Raw genomic sequence first — 26,647 nt, forward strand, 5'->3', positions numbered from 1 at the left:
TTAATAATTAATAGGGGGGGAGTAATCACTGCCATTTCTACTTGGTCTACTTTTTTAAAATACCACTTCTTATACATTGGGACATGAAACCACACTTTAAGGAAGATCTGTAACATATAAAGAGAGAGATGGGGCATAGGATTTTGTAAAAATAACAATAATAATAATGCCTGTGGAGTGTGGCTAGGGAAGGACATTATGTACATAGTTGTAAAATATTGTTCTAAATTATTTAGACCTATTGTCACCATTCTTGAAGTCCTCAGTTGTGTTGCTGGGTCTTTTATATGCACACAGTGTAATTTATTTAAAGGAACATATACTTTTCCAGGTGGTAGCTCAGCTGTGGACTCGTGACCTGTGTATATGTTTTAAGATCTTGGGATTTGGGTTTTTGATTTTTTTTGTTTTGTTTCTTTTTTTTTTTTAATGACATTTTAGAATTTGAATTGGCTAATATCCTGCTGTTGCTACGGGACCTAAATGTTACTGTCAGTCTGCTGTAAAGCACAGATCGCTCTATTTATTGTAGAAAGTGAGTTTATTTGCTTTCTAGAGTTGTTTATATCAGATGGTATAAGAGAGGTAATAAGAAAATCTATGCTTGTAAAGAGGAAAAAAAAAAGCTAATTTTACCTACTATAATCTGACTGTCTGAGACTATATTTTCTCTCTGAGAAATAAATGTTCTAATGTAAAAAAAAAAGAAAAAGAGGCCGTAGTGGTGTCATCCTGCTGTCCAAGCTCCCGGCGTGTCCTTCGCCCCGTCTGGCAGTGCGGGATGCACACGGGCGTCCCGGCAAGCGCCGCTTCGACCTCCGGTGTCAGGGCAGGCGCTTCCCTGCGCCGGGGTTTTGCTCGCTGCGGCTGTGTTGGGCGTCGTGACCCACGTCCCGGCTCCGGTGGGTGTTGCTGGGAGCTGCCCAGGCTGTCGCAGGCAGCACCTTTGTCTCAGGCCGTCATTAATCTGTTGCAAGTAAAACTTTCTGCTGGAGAAGTTTTATTTCCCTTTCGTTACTTGGTGCGTCTTGCTCGGCATTGCCAAATGTTTCAGCTGGAGCTGCCAGCTTTTCCTGATCCGCTTCTCCACATTTCTTCAACCTCCTTCAGGTTGGGATCAAGAGGAGGGGAAGTGGAACGGATTTCCTCTGCTATTCCTAATTTTCTGGATTCTCTGTCTTTTGTTGGCAATGTGGCAGCCACCGGACATGCGGCCAGTGGGCACCACGGCAGGAGATCTCTGGGGCTGGGAGCCAGGCACATCCCGAAGAGCGGCCCCGGTTGTGGGTGCCCCAGACAAACGACCAGACTTGGCCGGCCAGTGGAGAAACTGCGGCACAGGTTAGGGGCTAAAGGGATGGGGATGGAGGAGGGGAAGAGCTCCCTGAGGACCAGGAGAACAGCCAGGACCTGCTGCCACCGGAGACCGGAGCAGGTCGTTGTGCAAGTTACTGCAGGAACGGGAGGAAAAGGTAAAAGTCTCAGACTCTTTCAAAGCTTCATGCTTTGATTTGGAGAACTAAAGGAATATAGTGTGTATGAGTGTCTGTGTGTGTGTGTGTGTGTGTGTGTGTGTGTATTCTGTATGTGTGTGTGTATATATATGTGTGTGTATGTGTGTATATATATATATGTACATATACATATATATACACATATATACATTATATATATACACACACACATATATAGATAAAAAGGAAGGTTTTTATGAGGCATAATATTCATGGGCTCAGGCAGATTTGTGGCTGTGAAGGTATTAAAAGGTGAGTTTTTTTTTTTTTTTTTTTTTTTTAATGATTTGCAGCTATTGCGAAAGGGGAAGGATGAGTTAGAACTAAGCTGGGCCATTGCCGGGGTGTGTGTGTGTGTGTGTGCGTGTGCAAACAGGCCAGCAGCCCCCTCCTCTCCCCCCCGGCCCCAGCCCGGTCGCGCCGTGGGTGCCGCTGCCAGGGTGACTGGAGTACGGCAAGGAGCCAACGCGGGCGCCGAGGGGCAGCCATGCTGGAAGCCCCCCAGGAAGGAGCAGCCTCTCTGGGGCCAAGAGGAGGCAATCTGAGGGGTACTGAGTTGTGCCAGGCCTCAGCCCAGGTTTTTGTATCTTTTTTTTTTTGAGGGGTGAGGGCAGGAGCGGAGCCGGCGGTTGGGGGCTTGCCCAGCAGCTCGGCCTGCGCGGAGCCATCGGGGGCTGGAGAAGAGGTGACATTTGGAAGCCGTCCAGCAGGACCCGGCCGTTCCTCTGGAGCCAGGTGGCCCTTTCCTGGCAGCGAGGAGGCACAGCGCCGGCACAGCGCAGGGTGCGGAGCGAACGAGCACGCCGGCACAAGAGTCGGAGCAGGGGGCATGCTCAGCACCTTGCAGGATTGGTGCTGATGCCAGGCTTCCCCGACTCGTGCCTGGGTGGGGAGCGCYGAGCTCCAGCAGAAACGCAGATGGACGGAAAACAGCAAAATCCCGGCCGAGCGGGGAGGGGGCCTCCCCCAGGAGGAGCCTCCAGTGCTCTCCTGCCSTGTGCGGGGATGGTAACTAGAAGATGGCAGAGGAAAGCAAGCCATTAGCCATCAATTACAACAAAGCACGGGCAATAAACGCAGGTAATTAAGCTCCACAAAAAGTAATTACATTTGTTCCACTCCATTGGCCATCTAATAGTAATTAAGGATGGGAGGGGAAGAGATTTGGAGCAGGTTAAAACTTTGTTGTGAGCAGCATGGGCTGCAGGGAGGTGCAAGGAGACTTGTCCTCCTGCCCGYGCGCAGCAGTGAACGCGGATGCTGGACAGGGCTGCAGATGAGGTTCCCAGCTTGGGCATCGTCCAGGAGAGGAGCTGAGGCCTCACCCGGACCCACGCTGCTTTGGCTGCYGAACCTTTAAGGTCCTTTAAGGCTTCGTGAGGTTGATTTACTTGCTGCGGACACCCACACGCTCTGCACAGCCTGGACCGGCTCACGCAGCAATGTGGAAGCTGCCGAAAAGCCCCGTCAAAGGGTTTCCTCTCCTTCTACAAGGACACGGATCGACTGGTGGTACGAACACTGCAGTGGTCCCCCCCCGGTCCCGGTCTCCAAGTGGAAACACTTATACAGGACAGCTGCTTTTCACTCCGCAGGTGTCACTCAACTGCGATCACCCCAGGGCCGAGRGACAGCAGAAAAGCTCAGGACAGAGAGGTGGAGTGACAGAGCTGGCCCAGAAACCTGGCGAGAGACAGGGCCTCTCAGAGCCCTTGAGAAACCAGAGCCAAACTCGGGTCAGAGCAGGGAAGGCCAAAAAAATATACATATTTATATATATATATTTATATATATATACATTTATATATTTATATATATATATATATATATATATATATACAGTTGGCACGCCTGGCCCCACTGGGGTGCACTGCCCCCCTGAAAAAAAAAGCAGCAGCTGCTCAGTACCCAAAAGAAACAGCTACAACCCGGCTGGGTTTGTTTGGAGGAAAGCTCGCGCAGCCGTTCCTCACCCTGCGCGGGTCTTGCCGGCTGTTAGAGCTGCAGCCGGGTGCTGGGTCCCGGCTCTTCCGAAAGGCTTTCGCCCGGGTGAGGGCAACGCGCGGTCCGAGGAGGAGACCACCGTCCTTCCCGGTTGGGAAACCAGCTACAACTTGCCCAAAGCGAGGAGTCATCGCCCCCAACCCCAACACAGAGTTTCCAGACCACACGGTTCAGTTGTTGGTTTGGGTTTTTGTTGTTTTTTTGTTTTTGTTTTGTTTTGTTTAATTAGTCATGTTAAACTAAGGACCACCAGGTCTGCCTCTCAGAGAAAACAACACAAGGCACACACAAAAATAAAGTAAAAGTCCAAATGCCTGAGAAAAAAAACAACTCCGGCTTAGAAAAGTGATTTCTTGAGACACTGCTTGGAGTTTTATTGGCAACAGGGCTCTGCCTCGTGCTCAGCCCCGGCCCCTCGCCTCTTCCCGCCAGGGACAGCAGCAAGAAGCGGCGGAAGCAGGAGCCTCCGTGTCGTGCCGAGACAGCCGAGGGCACCGCGCSGGAGCGGGCCCGCTCCTCGGCACCGCGCCGCCGGCGCCCGCCCGCGGGAAGCAACCAGCCCCTTAAACCATTCCCGACTGGTGTGATTCAAAAGCAGGCAGTGGCGAGGGGAGGGGAGGCCAGCCCCGGCCTCGCCGCCCCCGGGCTGCCCCGCGCTGCGCCGCGGGAGCAGGGGGGCAACAACCCCCGGTCRGGGTTTGCCCCACGGGCAGGGCCTGCAGCGACGTGCCCCGCTACCCTGTGCTTCCTCCACCCGGCGCTCCCGAGCCTCGAACCTCCCAGCCCCGCTTTGTAGAAGGGGCTTCACACTACAGCTTTGTAACGCACRTCTTGCCAACAAGTCCAACGCTCTGAAAATAGGTTAGGGCAGAAACGGCCACAGCTCCGAGCCCCTCGCCACCGGCAGGGTCCAAAGCCCCACTACGCCGGCCCCAGGCAGCCTTCACAGGCGTGGAAAGGATGGGGAGAACAAGGGATGCACCTTATAAATATAAAATCATATCTGCTACAAACAGAAGACGTATATCGTACATCTTTGACCCATATACACAAGAACACAATATACACAGAACGCCGCCTCGGAGGAGCAGGGGCCTCGCCGCGGGGTCGGGAGCCGCTGCTCCCCTGCCAGCCCCCCGCCTCGGCCCGCGCTGGCAGGGGCTGTGCCAACAGCACGTCGGTCACAGCCAGAGTCTCGTCAGGCTGATGTGTGTCTTTCAGACCGTGTGTGGATAGCTTGGTCCCCCCGCTGTGCCAAACACACGGCCCACCACCTACCCGGGGGAGGCAGAAGAAGGGGGAGACGGAGGGAGGGCAGGCGGGAGCAGCTCTCACGGACCCACTAAGTGCTTGGCCTCTTCAGACGCTCGGAGCAAAGCTTGGCCCTGAGAGAAACTTCTTGCCCTGCTGCCCCTGAGGGAAGGTTTCCGGCCAGGCGGGTCTCTGATAAGGCATTTTCAACAGGGAGTTGGATCAAACCATGTCTGAAGAATGAGCGGACGAGATGGGACAGCACACACCTGCGTGTATCCATGAGCACGTGTGCACAGGTGTGTGGCAGTGGGTAACACGGGGCAGCAAAGCCAAGGCAATCTCACCTGGACAAGGACAGGGCAGGGGGAGGGTTTGTCCTTGGCTCAGTTTCTCTGTAAAGCTGCTCCATGTCCCCCCCCAGCCCCGTTCAAGCCTCTCTCTCTGGCTCAGGCCACTGGCACAGCRTGAAATACTGACGGTCGTTGGAGTGGCACATCCAGGCGCGTGGAGTGGCAGACAGGCACACGTAGGAGTTAAGACGACAGTCAATGTGAGCTTTGTACAGCGAGGAGCAGCTCCCGGCCGGAGTGTCCGAGGACTTGGACGACAAAATGCCACAGTGATTAGATCGGGCCAGGACGAGGGTGGGCGCAGGGCAGAGGGGAAGAGGAGGAAGTCAAGTCCCGGCACCTATCGGCGGTAATGATTGGGGGCATCTGCAAACATGTACTTGAGCCTGTAGGCTTCGGCAAGCAGGAGTCCAATCTCTTCGTTGCCCCAGTGTATCGTTGGTAGATTTTGTAACAACATTAGAAGGCCCTGGAAGAGGGGAAGGCGCTTAGCTGGGGCGGTCAAAGACAGCACACRTCCACACCAGGCTCAGGGCTGGCATCAACAGCGGCAACAGCACAAACCAACCTTCCCTCACGGCTCTCGCAGGCGCGAAAGGCTCAGAGACGGCACCAAGATGTGCTTGTGTCTAGTTTTGAATCAGCACAGCACCTCAGGCTTCCCTGAGCCTCTTGGCCACAGGGTGCTGCCACCCCCTGTTACAGCTGGACACCAGAAGGCAGATGTGAAGGGACTTGGCATGACCAAAGCTCGGGTCTAGGGACAAACTGGCATTTGGAGCTTGCTCAGCTCTCTGTGCTGAGCATCAAGGCCCAGAAGTTACTTGTGAGCAGAGATCCTGAGACTGGAAGATCTCAGAGCCAGTTTTGAGATGGTCGTTGACTGCATCTACATCGGGTTGCCATCCAGGGCAATCCCCTCCCCTCTTCCCTAAGGGAACCGACTCCCCCTGCCCAGGGACTTACTTGGAAGTCTTCCTCATCTAGGATCTCCTTCCGCCACTTGATCAAGAAGGCGGCRCAGACATACAGGTGGAAATGAGAGAACCCTTCTGGCTCCGACTGTGGACAACAAAACCCTACATGAGCTCCCAAAGCTCAGCCGCAGTGTTGCTCCCCCAGTACATGGCCACTCTCTCGGGACACCCTTTACACCCCGTTGGCTACAAACACTCTAGGGGCCACACTCCTTTGCTTCTCCCACCACCCCRGCTGCATAGTGCTGCCAAACCACCTCCTTCCCAGTGCACAGAGAATTGGCTCTGGAGCYGAGGAGGGAGGGAGGGAGGGAGAGATGGGGGCCTCTATACCTGGTAGGTGTCCCAGAGGCGGATGGTGCAGCGAAGAGGCAATTCTCTCATAAGAAGATTGTTCATCCAGCGAAAGGCAAACTGCAGGTATTCGACCTCGTACTTCCGAAAGTGATTATGTACCTGCTCTGAAACGGCACCTTTCACTTACACACCTGGGGATCACGGTGCCCCAGCTCCCACACGAGGTACTGCCCCAACAACTGCTGTCACACACTTTCAGGCGGAGACCTTATTCATTCTCCCGAACGTGGGAGACGGGCAAATCCTGCCCTCGCGAGCCCTCTGGCTAACAGTTCCTCGCCCCATTGCCCTCCCTCTATACACCTCGCAGCCAAGCCCCCATGCTCCGCTGTGCTCCCACAGCTGCAAGCAAGCCCCCTTTCGTGCCAGCWCATGCCCCGATGCCCCTCAGCTCCCCAAACGCCTGCCACCTGCAGCTCTCCTCCACCCCTGCTCTGATCCCTTTGTCACCTACCATCAATCCGGCTGACTAGCTCCTCCAGGGCTTTAACTTTCTTCTGGATTCCTGGCTGTGCGAAGGTGTAGTTATCCTGTGGGGAGAGGCCATGAGTCAGAGGCACCAGCTGTAACAACAGCTAGAAATCAACAAGTTTTCTACTCTGAACCAAGACTGCTACAAGCCAGAGACACAGCTCTTGGGTATCCTGGTCATCTGCCCTGGCGTGAAGTCCCTAGTTGGGACAGTACAGAATCTTATTTCCAAAGGATTTTGCCAAAAGGTTTTTCCCAATGAAGTAGGGAAACCTCCACCACACTAAGACAGGTACCTGTCCCAGCAACAGCGTAAGGTGACAAACACCTAGGCATAGGCTCCCTAAGCTCTAAATCCTAGGGGTGCTGCAGGTCTAGTAGGCTTCTCTAGTTGGCCGTGCTCAGGATGTGGAGCTCTTGGCTGTGCAGCTACCCCAGTGAGYGGAAGATAGATCTCCATGGCCCCAGAGGCTCACCTGTATCCCATCCAGCAGCTTGCTCATGCACCAGAAACTATCGGCTTCGATGCTCCGTAAAACGTCCTGCGACAGGTTCGTTACGTCGAAGTTTTCCACATCCTCTTCTGCAAAACAGACAGAGAAGAGAGTCGGGAGGAAGGGAGACACCAGACAGCCCATGTGAGCACTGAGTCTTTAGCAAAGCCTTCAGTGACAAGCCCTGGAGAAGTGGCTGCTTGGAGGCAAGCGAGCCRGCGCAGGTAGCAGTGGGTAAGGGGAAGGCAGGCAGCTGGGAGCAAATGGAGGATCTCTTCACTCAGTATGACTGGAGACACCCGCAATCCCCTTCTACCACTGGGACTTGCAGGACAGCCCCTCCTCCTRCTCACAAAGACACAAAACTCAAGATCTTGCAAGAAGACCTGAAGCCCAGAAGGGGGTTAGGGATATAGACRGCACCATTAGCATTTCCCAGCTCTCAGCCTCTCCCTCGGTGAAAAACCCGAGGCTTCCTTTCCCCAGCAGATTCTCCCAGACTCCATCAAGCCTCAAAAAGCTGCCAAGCTCCCAACTTTCTACACTGGTCAYCCTGCTAACAGGCCTTTGAGCGCACGAGAGGGGGCCGCGCTCCCGCTCAGGTCCGCGCGCATGCTGCCGAGGCCGGGCAGGAGGCTCCCCGCGCACAGCCGCCGACGGCGCGAGCAGCCGGCCGGGCACAGCACGCGCCACCGGTGCACTGACCCACTTCTCCAAACCAGGTCAGCAGCAGGTGGAGGGCTGCAGGGCCCAGGAGACACTCGCAGCAGTCCAGACACAACCCAGATCCTCTGGGGACTGCAAGAGGGATCCTACAGAAGTGCTGCTGCTATTGCTAACTCYGCAGCAAGGGCTGCGCTCGAAGCCCCTGACGTACACGACCGCCCCCGTTAGAGCTCAAACCCTCCTGGGCGAGGGCAGGTCTTTGCCAGCTGGCAGCACCACAGGGAGAACCGGGAGAGACGAATCCTTCCTTGCAGCCAGAAAACTGAAGCAAACGCTGCCCTCCGTCCTGGGCAGAACGAGGAGCTGGGCTCCCATTCCCAGTCCGGTGGGGAGAGGATTTATCAGTGCCAGCGCAGGGCTGAAGCGTAGCAGAGACRAGCAGCCATGCCTGCCTTCCACAGGAAGCGGAGCTGGGCGCAGACGAGGCACCTAACTCCCCTAGGACCCAGCAATGTGATTAACAGACTGAATTTGGAGCATGGGAACTCCCCCGGGCTAATCACCCTTGAGGACTGCCTCCCCCCTTCCCCTGCCAACCCCACACGCTGGCTTCAGAGGGACGAGAAAGAGCGGAGCGCTCAGATACACGCACTCAAAAAGCATCAGAAACAACTGCTGAAGCCTCATAAATCGCACAGGGAGAGCGGGGCTCTCGGGCACAGTTGCAAGGGCCCAAAAATCCCCAAACATCTTCCTGACCAGCAAAAGCCTGAGTTAAATCCACCACGGAGCTGTGACAGCCTGACAGCAGCGAGACTGCTCAGCTTCGCAAAGCTTCTCCTCCTCCTCGAGCTGCAGCGAACAGCAGCAGCCCCATGCAAGAAAGAGCCTTGCTGCGGGGGAAGCAGAGATTTGTACAAGCTCGTTTTTCAAACCCAGCTGATTAGGGTCGCCGTGCGCAGTGCCCGGTGGCAGCTCCGTCCCCAAAGGGCGCTTGCAGAGCACAAAGGGCTGCGCTCACTTTTAAACGGGCTCATAAACTGCAGGAAGGGCAAGGGAGGGAGGAGAGGCTTTGGGAGCAGCACGGTGCCGAAGCTGGTTGGGTTTGCAGCGCAGATTACCTGCTCCAGGCCAGGCTCRCCTTCACCTGGAAGCTGTATGAGGGCAACAGGTAGGTAAAGACAGCAGCAGCTGACGGCTAGGGCTCAGCTCAGTGTGCAGAGCTGTAGGTCTGGTGCTCAGGGCCTGGCAGACCCAGCAGCTCCCTCCCCTTCGTCTTCTCCGTTCAGTTCACGGCAGGAGAGCACTCGTCACGCTGCTGACAGAGGCCGCCGAGGGAACTGTCACACCGTTAAATTGGATCAACGGATGCCAGGGCTAAACTGGCCGACATCCAAACCCAGAGGCTCAGAAGTCTGAACTAGCGTCTGTGATCTCCTTTGGAAAGGAGAGCAGGAGAGGACAGGGYTCGGGGCTGGATCCGGGCCACCCTCCCGGCTCAGAGAAGTCGCAGGGCGGCTGCAGCAGGCYGGCCACGCTGCCTGCCAGCGCTACGAGAACCGACAGCACCAGATCGTCCCTGCAGGAGGATGCGACGCTGTTCCTACCTCGGCTTCCCCTCCTGGAGGGCACTCCGCTCAGGAGCAAGCTACCACACAGAGCCTTTAGGGACAAGCACAGGCTTCAGCCTGCTTTAATCCAGCAATCTGCTACTGCGGGGAGAGCAGCAACACAGTTCTCCAGCTGTGGGTCAGCACCCCAAGTCATCAGTCACTTCCCTGGCTTCTCTGCAGCCCCCCTCAAGTGTCCCAGATAGTGAGACACAAACTTGTTTAACACCAGTTGCCTTTCCCAGAGAACTTCCCCTGCAGAGGAAGGGTGCTATGCAGAGGCCCGTGTTGATACTTCCCCACAGCAGGGGAAGGGACATTCTGAAGCCCAGAAATAAGAAGAGGAGCAGGCAGGCACGAGAAATAGGAGAAAGATGGGAAGAGGATGGACAGGTAAGGAGTGGGACAAAACTACGTGCATGCAGCTGGTCRAGGAGGCAGGCTCAGCCACGCAGGAACCAGCCTTACACAGGGGACTTCCCCGTACAGGTCCAGGGATGGGAAGCCTAGCAGGAAGACCACAGAGGAGAAGAGGATGCAGTGACAAGCCCAGGTGACAGAGAACAGCCTGCCGCTTGCATTGCTGCTGGAGCAAGAACAGCAACCTCACGAGAGGAAACTAGTGCTAGGACGTCCCCAACACAAGCCAACACACACAGCAAGGAGCTTTGAAAAACCCTGGGATCCAGAGCCTACAGCTCAGCACAAACATCTGCTCACAGCATCATTAAAAGCCCCCTACCCCCCCAGAAAGGGGCAAGATACTCAACATACGGCTCTGACACGAACTGAAAGCAGCTTGGTGACAGCCAGTTGTGGCTGGACTGGGGGCAGTGGTGAGACCACTACCAGAGCTACAGGATGCCCGAGGGCAGAGGAGAGGGAACACAGCCTCGGAGAAAGTAAAGCTGCCCTAAGYGACCTTTCAGGTGGCCTCAGGGCAGACACAGAAGGGGGATCTTGGTCCTACTTGAACTCTCGCCTCCAATTCCAGGCAGGGCTCCAGCCTCCCATATCACTGCTTTCTGCAGGGAAGGTTTGATGTTTCTTCTCCCTTCATCTCTGTTGATGTTTTGTGCCAGCTGGGGCCCAGAGAAAGGACAAGATACTTGGAGAAAAGTTAAACCAAATACCTCAGTCCACAGCTGTGCAGAGTAATGGGTAAGTYTGTGCTGTGCTTCATGAGTGATGGGTCAGACCAACGTTCCTAGTTCAGCTGCTCTAGGACAAGAACGGAGCTGAGAACAAGCCTGATGTTACATCCTGACTTGAGTTAGTCAGTGTGACTGGTAACACCAAGGTACAAGACTCTCCTTCCCTTCATCCAAGCTCCACCTGCAACATCTGGCTATTACTCTGGTCCTATCTACCGGGAAATAGTCTTAATTTAATCACAATAAATTAGTAACAAAGCTGGTTATGAACAAGCAAGATTGAACAGTGCTTTCCAAGGCATTGCTCCCCTCTACAGATTTGCTGAAACATCAAAGAGGTCCCAAGCCAGGACAATCCTTTAAGCAAGGTCTTGAACCACAGATAGAAATGACCTCATATTAAGATGGGTGAAGAGCACTGAGACAGGGTGCAGGAGCCAATACTGGTACCATTTGGGGGTGCTAAWCTAATTTCTCAAGGGCCGTTCAGTCCCCTACTCTATCCTTGCCACTTGAAATAAGGAGGAAAGAAAGGCCACAGGATCTGGGAGTGCAATCCCCTGACTCAGTAGAGGGGAARCACGAGACTCAAGCTAAGAGGAGCAGTTTTGGCAGGACCAATGAGCTCAGCATGCGTTTGCCAGACCTTCTCCAGCGGCGCTGTGGATTGGTGCTGGGACTAGTCCAGGGAAGTTCAGGACACAGGGAGCTCTACAAACCCATTATCAGCGTCACCTACAGAAACAAGCAGGCGATTTCTTCTGGCAGGTGCTGAGATGAGCTACCTGCCCCAGCTCCTCAGATGTCAGATTGCTTCTCCTCGCTCATCGTTCAGCTCTGCCTCTCCCGTCCCATTCAAAGGGTGGCAACAGCAAGCTCAGCTGCTCCCACACCCTCAGCACCTCCCTTGAGCTCCTCCTTGAGACAGCACCAGCTGAAAGCCAGCAGTGCTCAGCCATCTGTGGCAGAAGTCAGCAATCAGCTGGGAGCAGGAATAGCTCCMGCTACGGATCTGACAGCAGCAGGGGCCCAGAGCACTCCGCTTGCTGCCAAGCAGCTGTGTCTGTGCAGGAGGCAGGCAGAACATCTCAGGAGAAGGCAGACCAGCTTGCCATGCTGGGGTAAGGAACAAACAGAGCAGCTAAATCCAGCCCACCTGCCAAGRGCTCACAGTAGACTGGATGGGGACAGGGAAGGTGTGGGGACAGGGAAATTGTTTTCCAGTCCACCCACAAACGGGGGGACGCGCATAGGTACAGGTATGAAAGAGGGGYACAGAATTTGTGAGCTCTGGTTTCACATGTATGCACAATCTCTGGCAGGAAGCAGGAAGGGGAGAGCTGGCGTTTAGTGGGTTATGTCACTCCTAACAGCCACCCGGCCCAGCAGCCCAGAGACCCTAGAGAACAGCACTTGCAGGATCCAGCCAGCCTCCTTTGGGTCAACATCTGTAAGGCTGACGGGAAGTTTTGCATCCAGACTGGGTGCAAGAAAAGGAAAAGCAATATGCCCCAAATGGCACTGGAAAAAGGGGCAGAGTTCAGACATAGGGACCAGAAGCTCTGGAAAAGAGCTGCTTCTCGCTGTTTTAACCTAATTAGTATTTTCTAAAGCTCAAAGGCGCTCACTGGATTCAAGGCACTGTAGGCAAAGGAGAAGGAAGCAACATCGGCAGCGGCCTTTCAGAAACACGCCAAGCCTAGGGAGATGCAAGTTAATCCAGTTCCCTCAACATCAGAGCGCAGCTACAAGTAGTATCTTGTCATGAGTATTTTACGCTCACTGGTGGTCTGCTCACCTTCTTCAGGACCCTGAGTGGCATACACTCTTCCTCCCCACACCTTCTACAGGGAGGAAGAAAACYCACCATATCCCACAGAGAGCAGAATGGCCCTGCTCCTACATCCAACCAAACTGCTCTAACTACTACCTTGAGCAACCCAAGTTTAATCCCTCTGCACACAAGGCCCCAGGAGTTCACCAGGTTACTGTTGACCATTGCTTCATTGCTCATATGAACTTCAGTGCAAGGAAGCTGCAAAATTGGCTGCTGAATGTGTTTGATAAGCTGCAGATCAGCCACTACTCAAAGCATCCACCTTTCCTAGTGCTCTGGACACATTCTAGCCCTGGGTGGGAAGCCAGTCAAGCCCTCCAAGGGCTTGTATTTGTTTTAAGCCTTGCTCTAGCACTTGATATATAGTGGAGACACACTAATCAGCTGATGAGCATGAAGGAGAAGTTTAATTGATCTGTAGAAAAGTTGATTTGTTGTCTGCGAATTTAATACTTGCCCAAGCACAGGATGRGTTAAAAAGCCCAGTCAGCTTGGATGTGGGGGCCAGTTTATCGGAGGCAAGGCTGCTATGCAAGCCGCCAATAATTCGAACAGTAAGAGCAGGCCGTGGGAGCCTGGCCTTGTGTTGAACAGCTAACTGAAATCAATAGCTTGTGAACTCCCACCGCTGCCTGAATCACTGGAGATCCCTGGAGAGCTGTGCTGGTCCTGCTGAGTTAGCCAGGCAGTCCCAGACCCTGCTACGACAGGAGGCAGCCCTTCAAAAGCTCTAATGCAAATCTCAAAGGAAAGGCAGTAGGCAGCTCAGCAGAGAAGCCAGCCAGCCAGCAGCAGAGTTGGTCTCTTCTAGCCTGAGGCTTTGCATCCTGTAGTCAACAAAACTCCTACTCTCAAAGAAGAGTAGGAGCAGGAAAGCCAAGAGGTTTGAGGATGGAGCTCAGGAAAGCAYTGAGGCCTCCTGCAGTAAGGCCTGTGATCCAGACTCACACCTCCTAGGAGGTCAGGCTAAAAAAAGGCCCTGGGCACCCCTCCTTCTGGCAGGGGACAGGAGCTTAAGCAGGGCTGAAGCAAGTGCTCCCAGAGGCAGCTTCCCAGGAAAGGGAAGGCAATCTTCACCAGGCTAGCTGTACACATACTCCAACACACCTTTGAACACGGAGACACCCTGAAATAACCCATAGGTGTCTGAGGTGCTCAGTGGCTCCATGGGCAGTTGTCRTCTGTGCCATAAAGATTGTTCCCCTTCCTGGGAACAAAGAGCCTGAAAAACACAGGCAGAAYTTCCTCTGAACGAGAGACTCCCCACGGAAAGGCGAGCTCTCCCTTGGCACAYGCTGCCCAAGGATTAAACTGCGCAAGGCCTCTTTTGGCTCACCTGCTTCAAGAACTTGAGTGTTGCGCAGACTTGGCYGATCCAGGGATCCTGAGAAACAGCAATCCCACACTGAGAGCCTCTGGAGCAGCCCTGCCAGTGCAGAGCCAGTTGTTTGGGAGCCTGTCAACAGCAGCTGTGTAGAAGAGCCAGTGCGCCAAACCAGCAAGTGGATTAACTTAAATCCTGCTGCAACCGGATTTATGGGGCACTGACTGGTGCCACTTCTTTCCCACATATTATTGAGCTCATCCTTATACTTAGGCTGCCTCACAGCCAGATCAAAGGCCAATTAACCACCAAAACAGAGGAATATCACGCTTCTGATCTAAATGCTGGCTTTGAAACCCTGGCTCTGGAGAAAGCAGAACACATGTTGCTAGGCTAAATTCAACTTGATGCATCTCAGGCACTTGAGGTTTTCCTCCAATGCAACTTGCAGAGACAGCTGGAAATGGGAAGGCCATATTCAGTGAGAACTTTTCAGAGAGGAGAAAACAAGCCTGCAAGACTGCAAGAAGCACAGCCCCAGTGAGACAGGTCTGGTGCAGCCACACACAAAGTTGGGCACTGACACCCAACACGGCTCATGACTGCAARAAGTCAGAGTGATACTTGCAGGCAGCTCTGACATTTCAGATCAGCTCTTTTCTTGCATAGAAAACTCACTCTGAACACAGCGCTTTCTAACCCAGCAGATCAATCTTAAGCAGYCAGCCTCCACCAAGACTTAGTACCATTAATGCTCCTCAAGCAGTAAGGCCCAAGAGGGACCAGTCAAGAGAAACCTGCTCAGTTGTCTACCACGCAGTTTGTTTCTCTGTCTCCCAGGAAAGAAAATTCACTCAAGATGAGGAGGAGAAAAAAAAAAAAAACACCCCCAAAACCCTACATTTTGCTTTGGTAGCAAAGACATTTTGTGCTTTCTCCTTCAGACTATAAGCAGCACTGACACTTCTGAGGGATCAGTACCGATCACTTCTGGCTGCCATAGTGGAAACTGGAGTAGCTTCTCTCTTTACAGCATCCTCAAAAGACAGATTAGTACGAGTTTACAAAGCCTTAACTAGATAGTGGATAGCATTCAATGACTTCAATGAACTTTGGATGAGACCCTAAAAATATTTGTCAAGCAGAATTTGTCACTAGTAAGGTTTCATTTTTCACCTTAAGGAAAAAGGAGTTTATAAGAGCCTTTAGGCATAGGGATTACAGCCTCCCAGTGTTAATGTAAGACCCCAAACACAGCTAGAGCTGGAGAAAGAATAAAARTCCTATGGGCAAAAATGACTTGATCTCCAAGTAAAAGTGACTGGCTAATAAAAAAGCCCAAAGCAGCAGGRAGAAGTAAATCTGCTTTCTGAAAGCTCTCAGCTTGACAGACACACCTGTACTAGCAGCACAGGAAAGGAATATTCAAATAGTTTATTTTAAATTCTCAACAGGGTCTCTTTATAGTTCACTCATACCTCAGAGCAAGAGCTAGCTCCCAAACTCAGGCTTTGAGAACAAGATTTCAACCCTTCCCTCAACTCTGTAGTCCGGGATTTTGTTTCAACTCCCTCAGTGCCTAAAAGGCTATTTTCTTCAAAGCTACAACTATATTAAGTACATTCAAATGCAAATGTGCCCTTAGCACTTCAACTTTCGTGGAGCTCAGCAACGCTATGAAGCTAAATTCAATTCAACCAGGCAGCCAAGACACAGAAAGAGGTCAAGATGCATCTTTAGTGTGGCACAGGAGCCAATAGACAAACTCCCCTCCAGCAAGGCAAGCTTTTCTGATGCCAGCACTTCACACCGTCACAAACACTGTGGTCAAGAGGCAGCATCGTGCCTTCAAGCAGCCAGTGTCACTTACCAACATATTCCGAGAGGAACACAACAAAGAATGGAGTGACCAGGTCATTGATTCCCTGTACATAGCCGCTGGCAGGGTGTCGAATGGCCCAGATAAACAGGATTCTTTCAAAGATCTAGAGGAAGAAGGAAGGAAAGCAGGTACCTGCATTAGCCGTGCACAAAGGAAAGGCAGAAAAGCGTTACTGCTAAGCTCGGAGAGCAGAGGTCATCATGCACTGACAGGCCCTCTACAGCAATACTTGTTGGATAAGAAGCACACAAGTCAGACGATATTCTCCCATACCATCCACAGACCCCACCTCCACAGGCCAGCCCACACTTCCCAGAAAAAGGCAGCTCCCGGTCTCTTCCCCAAAGCCTCAGCTTGAAGAAACATAGAGGTCAACTTTCCAAGATCCAGATGACTTGAGACCCTTTCATCCACAGGGCAGTGCTGCCTCTTACCAGAGCTACACACCTTGTTGAACGTGACATGGACAGCCTAGGCTGTTGTCCGTGYTCTTTAACTATCACAACCATTAGCTATCAGCACAGTATTCCCAGCTCCACATCACAGATCAGGATAACTCCCAGAACAACAACCCCTCCAGACAACCAAACTATGTGCTATTTCTAACCAGACACAGCCCAGGCTCCAGGACACCACGCTCTGACATCCTACAGATACATGCTGAGCTTGTTTCCAGAGACAACAGATGCCTGCACCTCCTGGCCATCTCTCAAACCTATCACTGCCCAAGACCGTCACATACTGCTTCACCCAGAAGAGGTTTCATAGCCAAGCACAACTGATGTCCTGTGCTGGTTCAAAACAGAAACTTCAGGTCTCTTACTAACTCTTGGCTATGTTTTGCCAGAGACAGCCATGTCCTACAGAACTGATCTCATAGTCTGCGAGCTCCAAGACTGATGTCTTTTGGAAATATGGGACAAGACCAGACAGTTCAAGCAGGTATTTGCTGATCAGTTGTAGAAGGCATCAGGAGTCGTCAGCCAGAGAAGTACAAAGCTAATTCAGTCCAACATTAGTGCTGGTCTAACTCCACATACAATCAGCCTGACTCACCATAATGCAGCAAGGAGCCTCACTCCTCACCCCCTGCCCCTTACCTCTTGGACAAGCGGCTGCTGGAAAAGGGGAATGAGCGGGTTGGTCCTTGGAATGTCAATGTGGATCTGGAAGACAGTGCAGGTTACACACATCAGCCTTGCTTTTCAGGGGCACAATAACTCACACAGGCCAGTGGAAGGGAATCCATCCTCCCAGTGTCCCCAGGGGAGAGCTGCACTTGCTAATGAGTGCAGCCAGGGCTACAGGTAGCAGCCACACTGAGGTAAAAAAAAAAAAAAAAAAAAAAAAAAAAATCATGTGGAGGTAAACAAACCAAGTTGTATACTCCAGGAGGTAGAGGCCGCCCAAGCTAGGCTGGGCAAGAGTTGGGGTTTGAAATCTAGTTATTAGCAGCAATTTAGGAAAGGCTTAACCCAGTGCCCTAAAAGAGATGGAGAGGGGCATGGTGCCTGCCTCTGAGGAGAAGTCTCAATAGCTATAGCTAGAGAAACTTCTAGTATGACTTCAGATGCAGGGACAAGCAGCAACAAGAGGGACAGAAGGGATACACCAAGGCAGAAAGCCAGGTAACAAGCAGGGTGCTTGTACCTGCCGGTAGGTATCCTGATGGTGTTCCTCGTTCCGGGAATCATAATACTGCTGGATGAAACCAAAGTATTCCTCTCGCTTGCGCTGCAAAGTTAGCTTTCGTCGCTCCATGTTTGCGGGGAGATAACCCTGCAGCAGGAAGACAGATGTCAGGGTAGACCCTCTTCTCCTACTTCYGGCCACTGACCATCCCCTGAAGTCCTGCTAAGCAGCCATGCACCCAGAAGTCCTGTCAGATACAGAGAACTGTAGAAGGTTCTCATAGGTTTTGGCTTTACCAATCTTAATGTCTTTTCTGATCTCAGAGTTACCTAACTTAATGAGATTCAGCAGCTTGTGGTTAGCTCTGCTTTGAAAACACTTCCAGCACCAGTCTGGGCTTTGTGCTCAGAGATGTAGCCATTAYCTTCCCCGATTTTAAACCGCAGCTCATCTGTAGGCTGGGTACAGGCATGACATGAACAAACCTGGTTACGGGACACATGAGGGTCTAGGAGTGTGTGTCCCAGGCTCTGCACAGGCTGTCAAATTCCTCCCACCCACACTTGGCTCACAGCTCTTGGCTACAAGTACTCACTGACAGGAGACGCCACGTCACAGGTCGGACCTCTCTGGGCACACCAGGCCAGCTGCATTTCCTCAGCTCATCTGCAAACGGACAGTGGTGGTAATGGATTAGATCCTAGGCACGTCCAGGCACCACTACACCTAGAAGGAGAGGAAAGCCCAGTCTGCTCCTGCAGGYGCTAGAGACATTGAGCCTCCAGGAAGGCTCCACGTTAGCAGTGACTGCAGACGTGGGTCTAGGGCAAGGGGAGTAGAGACACTTTCTACTGCTGGCTGCAGGGGCTCTGACCCATCAGTCCCCTCTCAGCAGCATTCAGTCCTCAAGCAGAGTCCAACAAATCCCAGCAACCACAACYATCATCTATGCAATGAGGACAGACTGGAAATAGAGGCAGCCCTTGAATGGCACYGCTGGTGAAAGAGGTTATCATCTGGAACGATCCCACTTGGAACAACTACAGGCAGGAACTTTTCCACCTTGGAACAGACGTGACTGCAAGCTGAACCACATTCCACTGAGGCAACACGTCCCCTCTGCCTTCTCTGTCCCACTCACAGGCACTGGCTTCACTGCACTTACCCAAGTCCGTGTTGTGGCTAGAAAGAAGCTGCCGAAACTTCTCCAGGCGCGTTTTCTCTCTCACTGTCATTGGGGGGGCACCTGAAGCATTTTGGTCAGAGATCCGGGCGACGAGCGGAATGACAGGCCGAAGGGGGAGGGACTGTTGCTTTGGAAGGGGGGTCCGCACACAGGCATCCTCTGCAAGGAGCAGATAACATAGCGAAGGAGACAGCACCTCTCCAGCCTCGCTAGCCATCATCAGAGATTTGCCACTGCAAATTTCACCTGTTTCTTCCCTAGCCCCAGACCTTCACTGGCCCACTAAAAGATCAACACTTCAGACTGGTTCACTGGCATCTATTGTTGCTCTTCCAACATTTTCCTCCCCAATTCTCCTCTCTTCTTCCAACGCTCATCTCTTCCTCCCACCTCTAGGCGTCTGGCTGCCAACAGATCAGACTTCCCCTATCAGGTATCAGAGGGCATGTGGCAGGACTACAYGACACAGAGGCATAAGGAGCATGCAGGAATCCCAGAGGAACTGACCTTCAGATGTGCCCTGCTTGCCTCTGATCTAAACAGTGATCAAGCTAATTGCCAGTGCACAGAGGCAGTGATGAGCCACCAATGCCACCTGCTGGCAGCAGGGACCTGCTAGGTTATTCCTAGCAGGGGACATGCACACACACACACACACACAAAAGCACTGGGCCACAAAAAAAGCAGAAYGTGAACAAGTCTGACCAAGAACTTAACAGATCTCTAGAATCCCTTAGAGCCCAGAACAGTGACCCTACAGCACAGACATGTCTGTATATAAGATATCCAGCAGTAGAGGAGACGAGCATTAGTGTCAGGACTTCTAACAAGGCTCCTTAGAGTGCAGCATAGTACAAGGAGGCAAGAGCCTCTGTCAGGCATATGGGCTGTGCTGCGGCCTCTTGCCCGTAACGTGTGTGTAGCAGCAAGAGGTTGGGATCAACAGTCAAGTAGGAGACCACCAGACTATGCCTGAAAATGACTCTTACCAGATGTCCTGGAGAGCTGGGCCTCACTGCTGGACTTGATGACCTTGCAGTTGGTGGGCACATCACTGAGAGCAGACTGGGCCCGCTCAGGTTTCGTCCGCAGCTTACTGTGGTTCTCCAGTACCTGGGCTGCTGTGGCCTTGGCCACTTTAGAGTTCAGAGTTTGGGAAAAGGAAGAAGAGAAGTCCTCGTCTTCATCATCACCGATGTCCCAGGCATCACTGGTGTTTCGGGCAAACTCATGAAAGCTGGAGGCCTTCTTGCTTTTCATAGGCAATGCATTAGCCTTGGAGCGGTCCTTGATGAAACTGGGAGCCAGAGAAAAACAGTATCAAAGCCCTGGCATTAGCCAAGTCCGTTTTTTYCCCCTCCCTACACCCTTGTTCCAATCCGCTAGTCTCATCCTTATCTAATTGCCCTGCCCCTCCTCCCAAACACAAGGAATGCGTTAAGTCTCTCCAGGCTGCTAGCTGCCAGGAGGCAGAGTCTGAGCCAGTAGGATCTCAGGGCATGGAAGGCCATAGTGCCAGCAAACAGCTGGAGAAGTGCCAGGCTCATGAGCCCAAAAGGGCAAATGAGAGACATACAACTTCTCCAGCTTCACTTCCACCCACCCTAGAGAAAACAGGAAGATTAACACAAAAAAACCCTTGCAACCTGGGGAGAGGCATGTCAGAGCCTGAAGAGAGCCGATCAGTGCTCGCAGACACTCTCGATGCAGCTGTAATCGCTCCCAGCACACAGGCACTGGCCTGTTTCTGCTTTCAGGCACAGGAGGAGCCTTCGCATTTACCCTTAAGCTGCAGGAGTCAAAGTCCACCAGCTGAAGCGTGACAAAAAAGGGGGAGCCTTCACCACTACACAGCACGAGATAGGGATAAGGAGGCAGGTCAGGAGATCAGCTCTGCCTTTTCCTGCTAGGAAGGGTGCTGCAATTCTGCAGCCGCTGGGCTGCTGATCCACCACGCTGCCAGGCGGCTTTACCTCCCCCCCCTTCCCTTAATTCTTCCCTCTGACGGGGAGCAAAGGGTTCAGACACCACTGCTTAAGAATGCTCCTGTCTCCTTTGATGTGTTCGACACGATACAGACTTCTGGCCATAAAGGGTGCTGGCAGATAAGCTACCCCTGCAACTTTCACAGAGCTCAAGACAGCACAGCACCCTGTTGCTGCCCTTCTCTCCTCGCAGCAGATGGGAACGTGTGCCCGAAGTTTGGCCACGCCAGAGCTGSAGCTTAAACCGCAGAGGGTATGCACAGAGGCGCTGGCCTGGATGCTGCAAGCCCAGGGTAGGTACATGCTCCTGTGGGCACTGTCACAACCTAACCTACAGCACTTAGGCAGCAACTTCAGAAACCTCCTCAGGAGTTTGCTCCGAAAAGGCCAGTGTAGCTGCTGGGTCATTTTTACATTCCCAGTTACATGGGCCAGTCTGATCAAAGAGGTGGAATACCACAATGCCAGGGCATGCTGGAGACCCTAGCTACTGCAGGACTGAGTCAAAACCCTCCAAAGTAGTCTCTGTCTCCACAAGATAAATAAAACTTACTTTTTGGTGAGCCGGGGATCCAGTGGGGGATGCTGAGCTCCATACACAGGCTGAATGCTGCAGGAAGGGGGGAAAAAAAAAGTGCCAAAAGCCACAGCGGACCCAACGAACAGTCTCCTCAGCCTAGGCTGGGGTCGTACTTCTTGCTTGCTGTCAGGAGCCAAATGCCAGCCAAAAGCAACTTCAATAAACTTCTGACTTCAAAGCCTTAGATCAGAAGTGCCACATTCAGCTGAAGTGAATTTGCAGTTCTTTGCAGTGGAAAAGACAGACCTTTTTCAACCACTTGGCTCTCTCCAGCCTGGCTGAACAAGGAGCAGAGATCTGTTCTTTGCCGCACTGCCGATTCACTCTGAGTAACCACGTGCCTCAGTTTCTCCCAGACTTATAAACTGAAGTCTATTCTCTTTTCCAACAAAGGGCTTTCCAGGTTTGGAGATTTACACTTCTGAGTCCTCAGAGACAGGGACGGACTTCAGCCAGCAGTACTGGGACTCCGCAGCAAGGCGTYTGAGAGTTTGAACCCCATGCTGGTTCTCAGGCTCACAGCCAATGCTACAGAGAGGCAGCCTCTGGTACGGTATACAGTTCAGTTCTGGTCCAAACACCAACTTTATCAGCTCCTTCCTACGCGGCCTGAAGCGAGTCACTACATCTCAGCACCCTGGCRTCCCTCCCTGAGGAGCAGGACTAGTGCCCCAGCAGACAGGGAGCCTCAGGGCTCCAAGTGCTCCATGATGAGTGTCACTTTGAAGAGGAGCTATTAGATGAGTGCTCATTACTAGTTCTACAGGCTTTAGAAACAAGATGGGCATCTTGAGTTATTAGCTCCATTGGGGTAATTATTCACAACCTCCCTACCCTAAAAGCTACACTTGGATCTCTAGAAAACAAGTCCTCCCCATCTCCTGGTACACAGCATAGCCTCATGTCCAACTGCAGAGACAAGGGCCCATTCAGAGCTRGCACACAAGGGACAGCTCCTCTTGGGTCCAGGGAGTTGGCCTGGTTTCCAGGAGCCACAGATGGAGCCCGGCAGTAAAACAAGCAGAGCCCAGCAGTGTAGGAGGGGGACTGCAGCTTGGTGCAGCTGGGAAGCACGTTGAGAACAAGCTGATGCTGGGGAGGTGACAGCGGCAGGCCCAGCTGGCAGAGGAAGGACGCAGAGGTGCAGGGCAGAGGCTGGAAACAACCGCTGCACAGAAAGATCCCAGTGGCAAAACCTAGCGAGGGGTGGGCTCACCACTACGGTGGCAGCTCTTCGTGGCTGGAAGTGCTCAAAAGGCTCACTGTGTTTACCCACCAACGATCCGAGCCAGGAAAGAGTTTGCTGACTAATTAGCATTGAGGAGTCAGGACAGCTATTAAACAGAGGTGCCCCGTGGGTGGCCATAACAAGCAGTTTATCAAGAGTTTGTTTGTTTTTAAGAAAAAAAAAAACACCCTCCAAATCAGTGCTGCTTCTGAATGACTCATGGTAGCTCCATTTGGAAGAGGAGCCAGCCGARCCTCCTGAAAACCACTCAGCTCGCACCATCCTCTGACAGCAGTCACAACACTGCTCTTCTCTGCACAGGGATCCACATTACTGGGGAAAACCCACGCGTGCCAGACGGGCAATGCTCCCAAACACACATAAAGGGATGGCAACTACAGTTAGATCTACTGGCCTCAAGTGCACAAGCCAAATGAATGACATGCATTATAGATAGAGGAGGGGATGTGGCAGCAGCTCTGGCTGAAGAAACCCCTTCCTGGTGCTCTGAAGCAATCAGCTGATGCCTTCACTATCGACTAACGCCTGATACAGCAACAGAGGGTCCCACCTCTTGAGTAGCTCTTATTAAAGAATAATAAGAACCTAACCTCCCACAAATGCAGCATAATTCATCAGCTTGTGCTTCCACACAAACAGCTGAAGGTGACAGTCACGCCTCCAGCAGCCTACAAAGAGGCAGGGCTGAACCCCAGCGTCCAGCACTGCTGAGCTCCATCTGCTGCACAAAGCAGGTTTTCTTCCATGCTTTTTTTTCCTTTTTCTCCACCTTTGATCTTGCTGAACAATTCTCTCCCCTACTCATCCATGCAGAGGGTATAAGCTGGGTAGGAATGAGTGTAAACACTTGGAGACATACAACAGGTGACTTCAAAATACGCAAGCACATGCACAACTGCCAGATGGCAAGTTGGTGCTGCAGCACCTGTGGTACCCTTGATGCCTGATCCCACTCCTTCAGCTCCTGTCCCTGTAACAGACTCTCAGCAGATCCTAAAGCTCCGCACAAAGGTCAATTAGGATTGGACAAGTCAATCAAYTGCTCTTTTCTGTTCTATTTTAGCTTATGCTCTCCAGGACAAGGCATTTCTCGTTACCTGTGCCTTCAGCGTCCAGTACAACAGGCTCCCGATCTCTGCTGTGGTATCTGCTTTACACTGCTTGTAACAGTGTTTGGGTTACTGACACTGTAGCACAAAGCATATCCATGAGATCTCCGTGCCATTTCAGAGACAGAACATATTTTATTCCCAACAAAGTCCGCATCTCCCTTTTTAAAAACAGCAGTTAAATAAAACTCCCTGATGTCTTGCTGCTCATCTCTCTAAAAAGCAGGAAATAATCAGAATGCATCACACAGGATAACAGGCTAAGCCAACCTGACAAAGTACTCCCAAAAATTTACTGGAGTGAGAATTCCCATGGTAAGAACATACGACATTACCAGCAACATGAAACAGCATTTACTAGTAGTGCCACAACACTAAATCTACAAAGGAAAAAGCACCAAGCAAAAGCTAATAAAACTAAACAACCAAATTAACAAAATATCACAGAAAAGAAACCCAACACTGTCTCCAAATCTTTACAAAGCTCTCCTCTGCCAGCTTGTCAGGGCAAAGAATGGAAACAGMCAAGAATCTGTACGGAAATATCTCTCAAAGTTCAGATCAAAAATTGAAAAGGGAGCRTCTCATTAGTGACCATGGACACAGCACATCCCACCGCCACCCTGTGCGGTCAGATTGTCCATTAGGAATGCAGTCTTCGAGATCCCTGTTAGTAACTGCCCTGGGAAGGACAGGTACACAGGATATTTAAGAGTGGCAACCAGCCTGCCTGACACCAGAGGTCAGAAGAATAATTGCAAATTAGCCTGTTAGGAGCAGAGAACTGTGCCAAACATTTGACGTTGGAGCTCATTGTCTAGGCACGACTGACTGCCTCCCAAACCGGTTCACCTAGTATGAGCTTTCCAAGTCAAGGCCCAAAGTCATCAGCTATGGAAGAAATAGGCTGTTGTAGAGACCACAGCTAGAAGCACAGGTGAGATGTCCAGAAAAGGGAGGCTGGCAACAGAGAAAACCCCACGGATGGCACAGTATTTTCTTCTCCCATGAAGAAGAACGTATTACACTTACTGCTTGCCCTTTGCTTGCCGCAGATCTGGACTGTCCCACCAACCTGAGGGAACTGAAGCAGTAACTAAGACTAAGAGTGAAAGCACATTAGAAAGAGAATTAACTGGCCTAGCAAGATTTAAAGCCAACTAAGCATTTCAGACTGCACATCAGGAGGGGACAGCAGGGTTCAGATAAGGCAAACAGGAGTATAAATATAATAGAAAGTCTGAGTACCACCAGATTAAAACATAATGTGTGAAAGGCTCCTCAGAGAGGGGGGTGCCCTCTCCCCTTCCTCCCTGGAGGCTGGCTCCACACGGGAAAACCTTGCTCTCAGRCCTCGTAGGAAGCATCTCCCTCATCACTACCAGCCCCTTCCTCATAAACTCTGCCAGAACAAGACACTTTACTCATTTCCCTCTCCCACCCCAGGTGGGCACAAATGCCTCAACAGGAAAGAGGACACCACACCCAGAGGAAACAAAGCAGGGGAGGTGCACACAGAGATGCCCCACTGGCCCAAACAGCYGAGGGACCCTCAAAACCAGCAGGGTATCAAGTAGAGGTGGCCCAGGAGTGACACYCCACAGAGGAAACAATAAGGAAGGGGGCACCTGTTTTGGCAGGGGCACCTGTTTGGGACAGGGGAGCTGCTGCCCAAGGACACACCTCTAAGGGCTTCAGGAAGGGAGGAGGCTTCTTCAACATCTGTGGAGAGGAGCATGTTTCAGCCCTGGCTCCAGGAAGAGCCTTGCAAGACCCTGACACACACTGCAATGCTTTCCATGGGGCGGGCATGCAGCTGGGGGTCCCTAGAGCCCCCATGCAGAATCCCCTACCCCACAGATGAAGAGATAATACTGACACCCCCYTTCTAGTGGGGGGCCTGCCCCAGTCCAAATCTGCCCCCCACAGCCAGCAGATCTGTCCCTGGCACCCCTTCCCATTGCAGGGGGCATCCTAGGCCCCCCAAAGAGACTCTCCTGCCCCACAGCTGGGGGGTGCATGGGCATTTCCGGGTGGGGGGGCTGCTTCAGGTCCCTCAACCCAACTTCTCCTACCCCATAGCCAGCAGGGTAATGTCCTCGCACCCTCTGCTGCTGCAAGGGAGCACCCCAGGCCCCCCAGCAGACTCCCCTGCCCCATAGCCAGGGGGCTGCCCCATTCATGCCCTCCCCGGGGCAGGGGGCGTTTCCAGGGCCCCCAACCAACCCCTCCCCCGGCTCCCTCCTCCCCTCCCCCCCGCAGAGAGCTACGCTGCCCCCTAAGACGAAGCCACCTGCCCCACAACCGGGGGAGGGGGGAGAAGGACACGGCCCCCAGCACCCACAGCCCTTCCCCACGGCCCAGGGGCCGCCCCGGCCCCCTAGGCGGGAGGACGCTGCTGCCGACCCCGCGCCCCCAGGGGCCTGCACGGAGGGGACCGCCGCCACCCGCCGCCCCGGCCGGGGCCGGGCCCCCGCACTCACCTGCCGGGCAGCTTGGCGCTCCGCTTCCAGAACTGCCGGCCGCTCTCGGCCGCCATGGCGGAGGGGCGGGCCCCGGCCGGCCAGCGAGCGAGCGAGCCCACCGGCCGGCCGGCCCCGCGGCGGGAGCGGCGGAGCGCGGAGGAACGCGGCGGCCCCCCGCAGGCCGCCTCACCGCCGCCCTCCCGCAGCCTCCGGCGGCGCCATCTTGGATCCGGGCGGGGGAAGCGCCGCCATTGGCCGCTTCGCTCAAGGCGCTGCAGCTCGRCCAATCGCGAGCGGGCGCGGAGGCGTGACGCACGGGTAAAGGCGGGGCGAACAGGAGTTGGGGCGGGGCAGCAAAAGGCGGGAGAGACCATATGCGGGGCGGGAGGGGATAAACCATGTCCGCCCCGGGCGTGGGGGAGGGACGGAGCGAACCATTTGTACTGAGGGGAGTTGAGGCGGCACAAAATCGGCTGTGAGGCGGAGCTACCTCCCTGGGCTAGGGAACAGAGAAAAAACATCCKCCCTGGAGAGGGGAGGCCGGGCG

General features: G+C 53.1%; 1 protein-coding gene across 2 annotated transcripts; it reads right to left on the reverse strand.

Annotated features, from left to right (window-relative positions):
• Positions 1–3,909: 3,909 nt before the first annotated feature.
• On the reverse strand, positions 3,910–26,347 carry TBC1D22B (TBC1 domain family member 22B). 2 transcript variants are annotated; one of them, XM_085302254.1, is made up of 13 exons: positions 26,119–26,347; positions 21,251–21,307; positions 19,702–20,009; positions 18,692–18,871; positions 18,122–18,192; positions 17,545–17,673; positions 16,995–17,060; positions 15,883–15,997; positions 7,404–7,510; positions 6,911–6,986; positions 6,433–6,560; positions 6,089–6,184; positions 3,910–5,591 (listed from the first exon to the last, which is right to left on the reverse strand). In XM_085302254.1, exons 1-13 carry the CDS (start codon positions 26,172–26,174, stop codon positions 5,463–5,465), a joined length of 1,518 nt encoding a protein of 505 aa, XP_085158380.1. In that variant the 5' UTR covers positions 26,175–26,347; the 3' UTR covers positions 3,910–5,462. The 2 variants fall into 2 exon arrangements, with proteins under 2 accessions (XP_085158380.1, XP_085158381.1); XM_085302255.1 differs by lacking the exon at positions 26,119–26,347 and adding an exon at positions 25,319–25,766.
• Between the last annotated feature and the right edge of the window lie 300 nt (positions 26,348–26,647).

Source organism: Rhea americana, unplaced genomic scaffold, assembly GCF_003343005.1.
Source record: "Rhea americana isolate MKP2758 unplaced genomic scaffold, rheAme1 scaffold_189, whole genome shotgun sequence".
NCBI lineage: Eukaryota > Metazoa > Chordata > Aves > Rheiformes > Rheidae > Rhea > Rhea americana.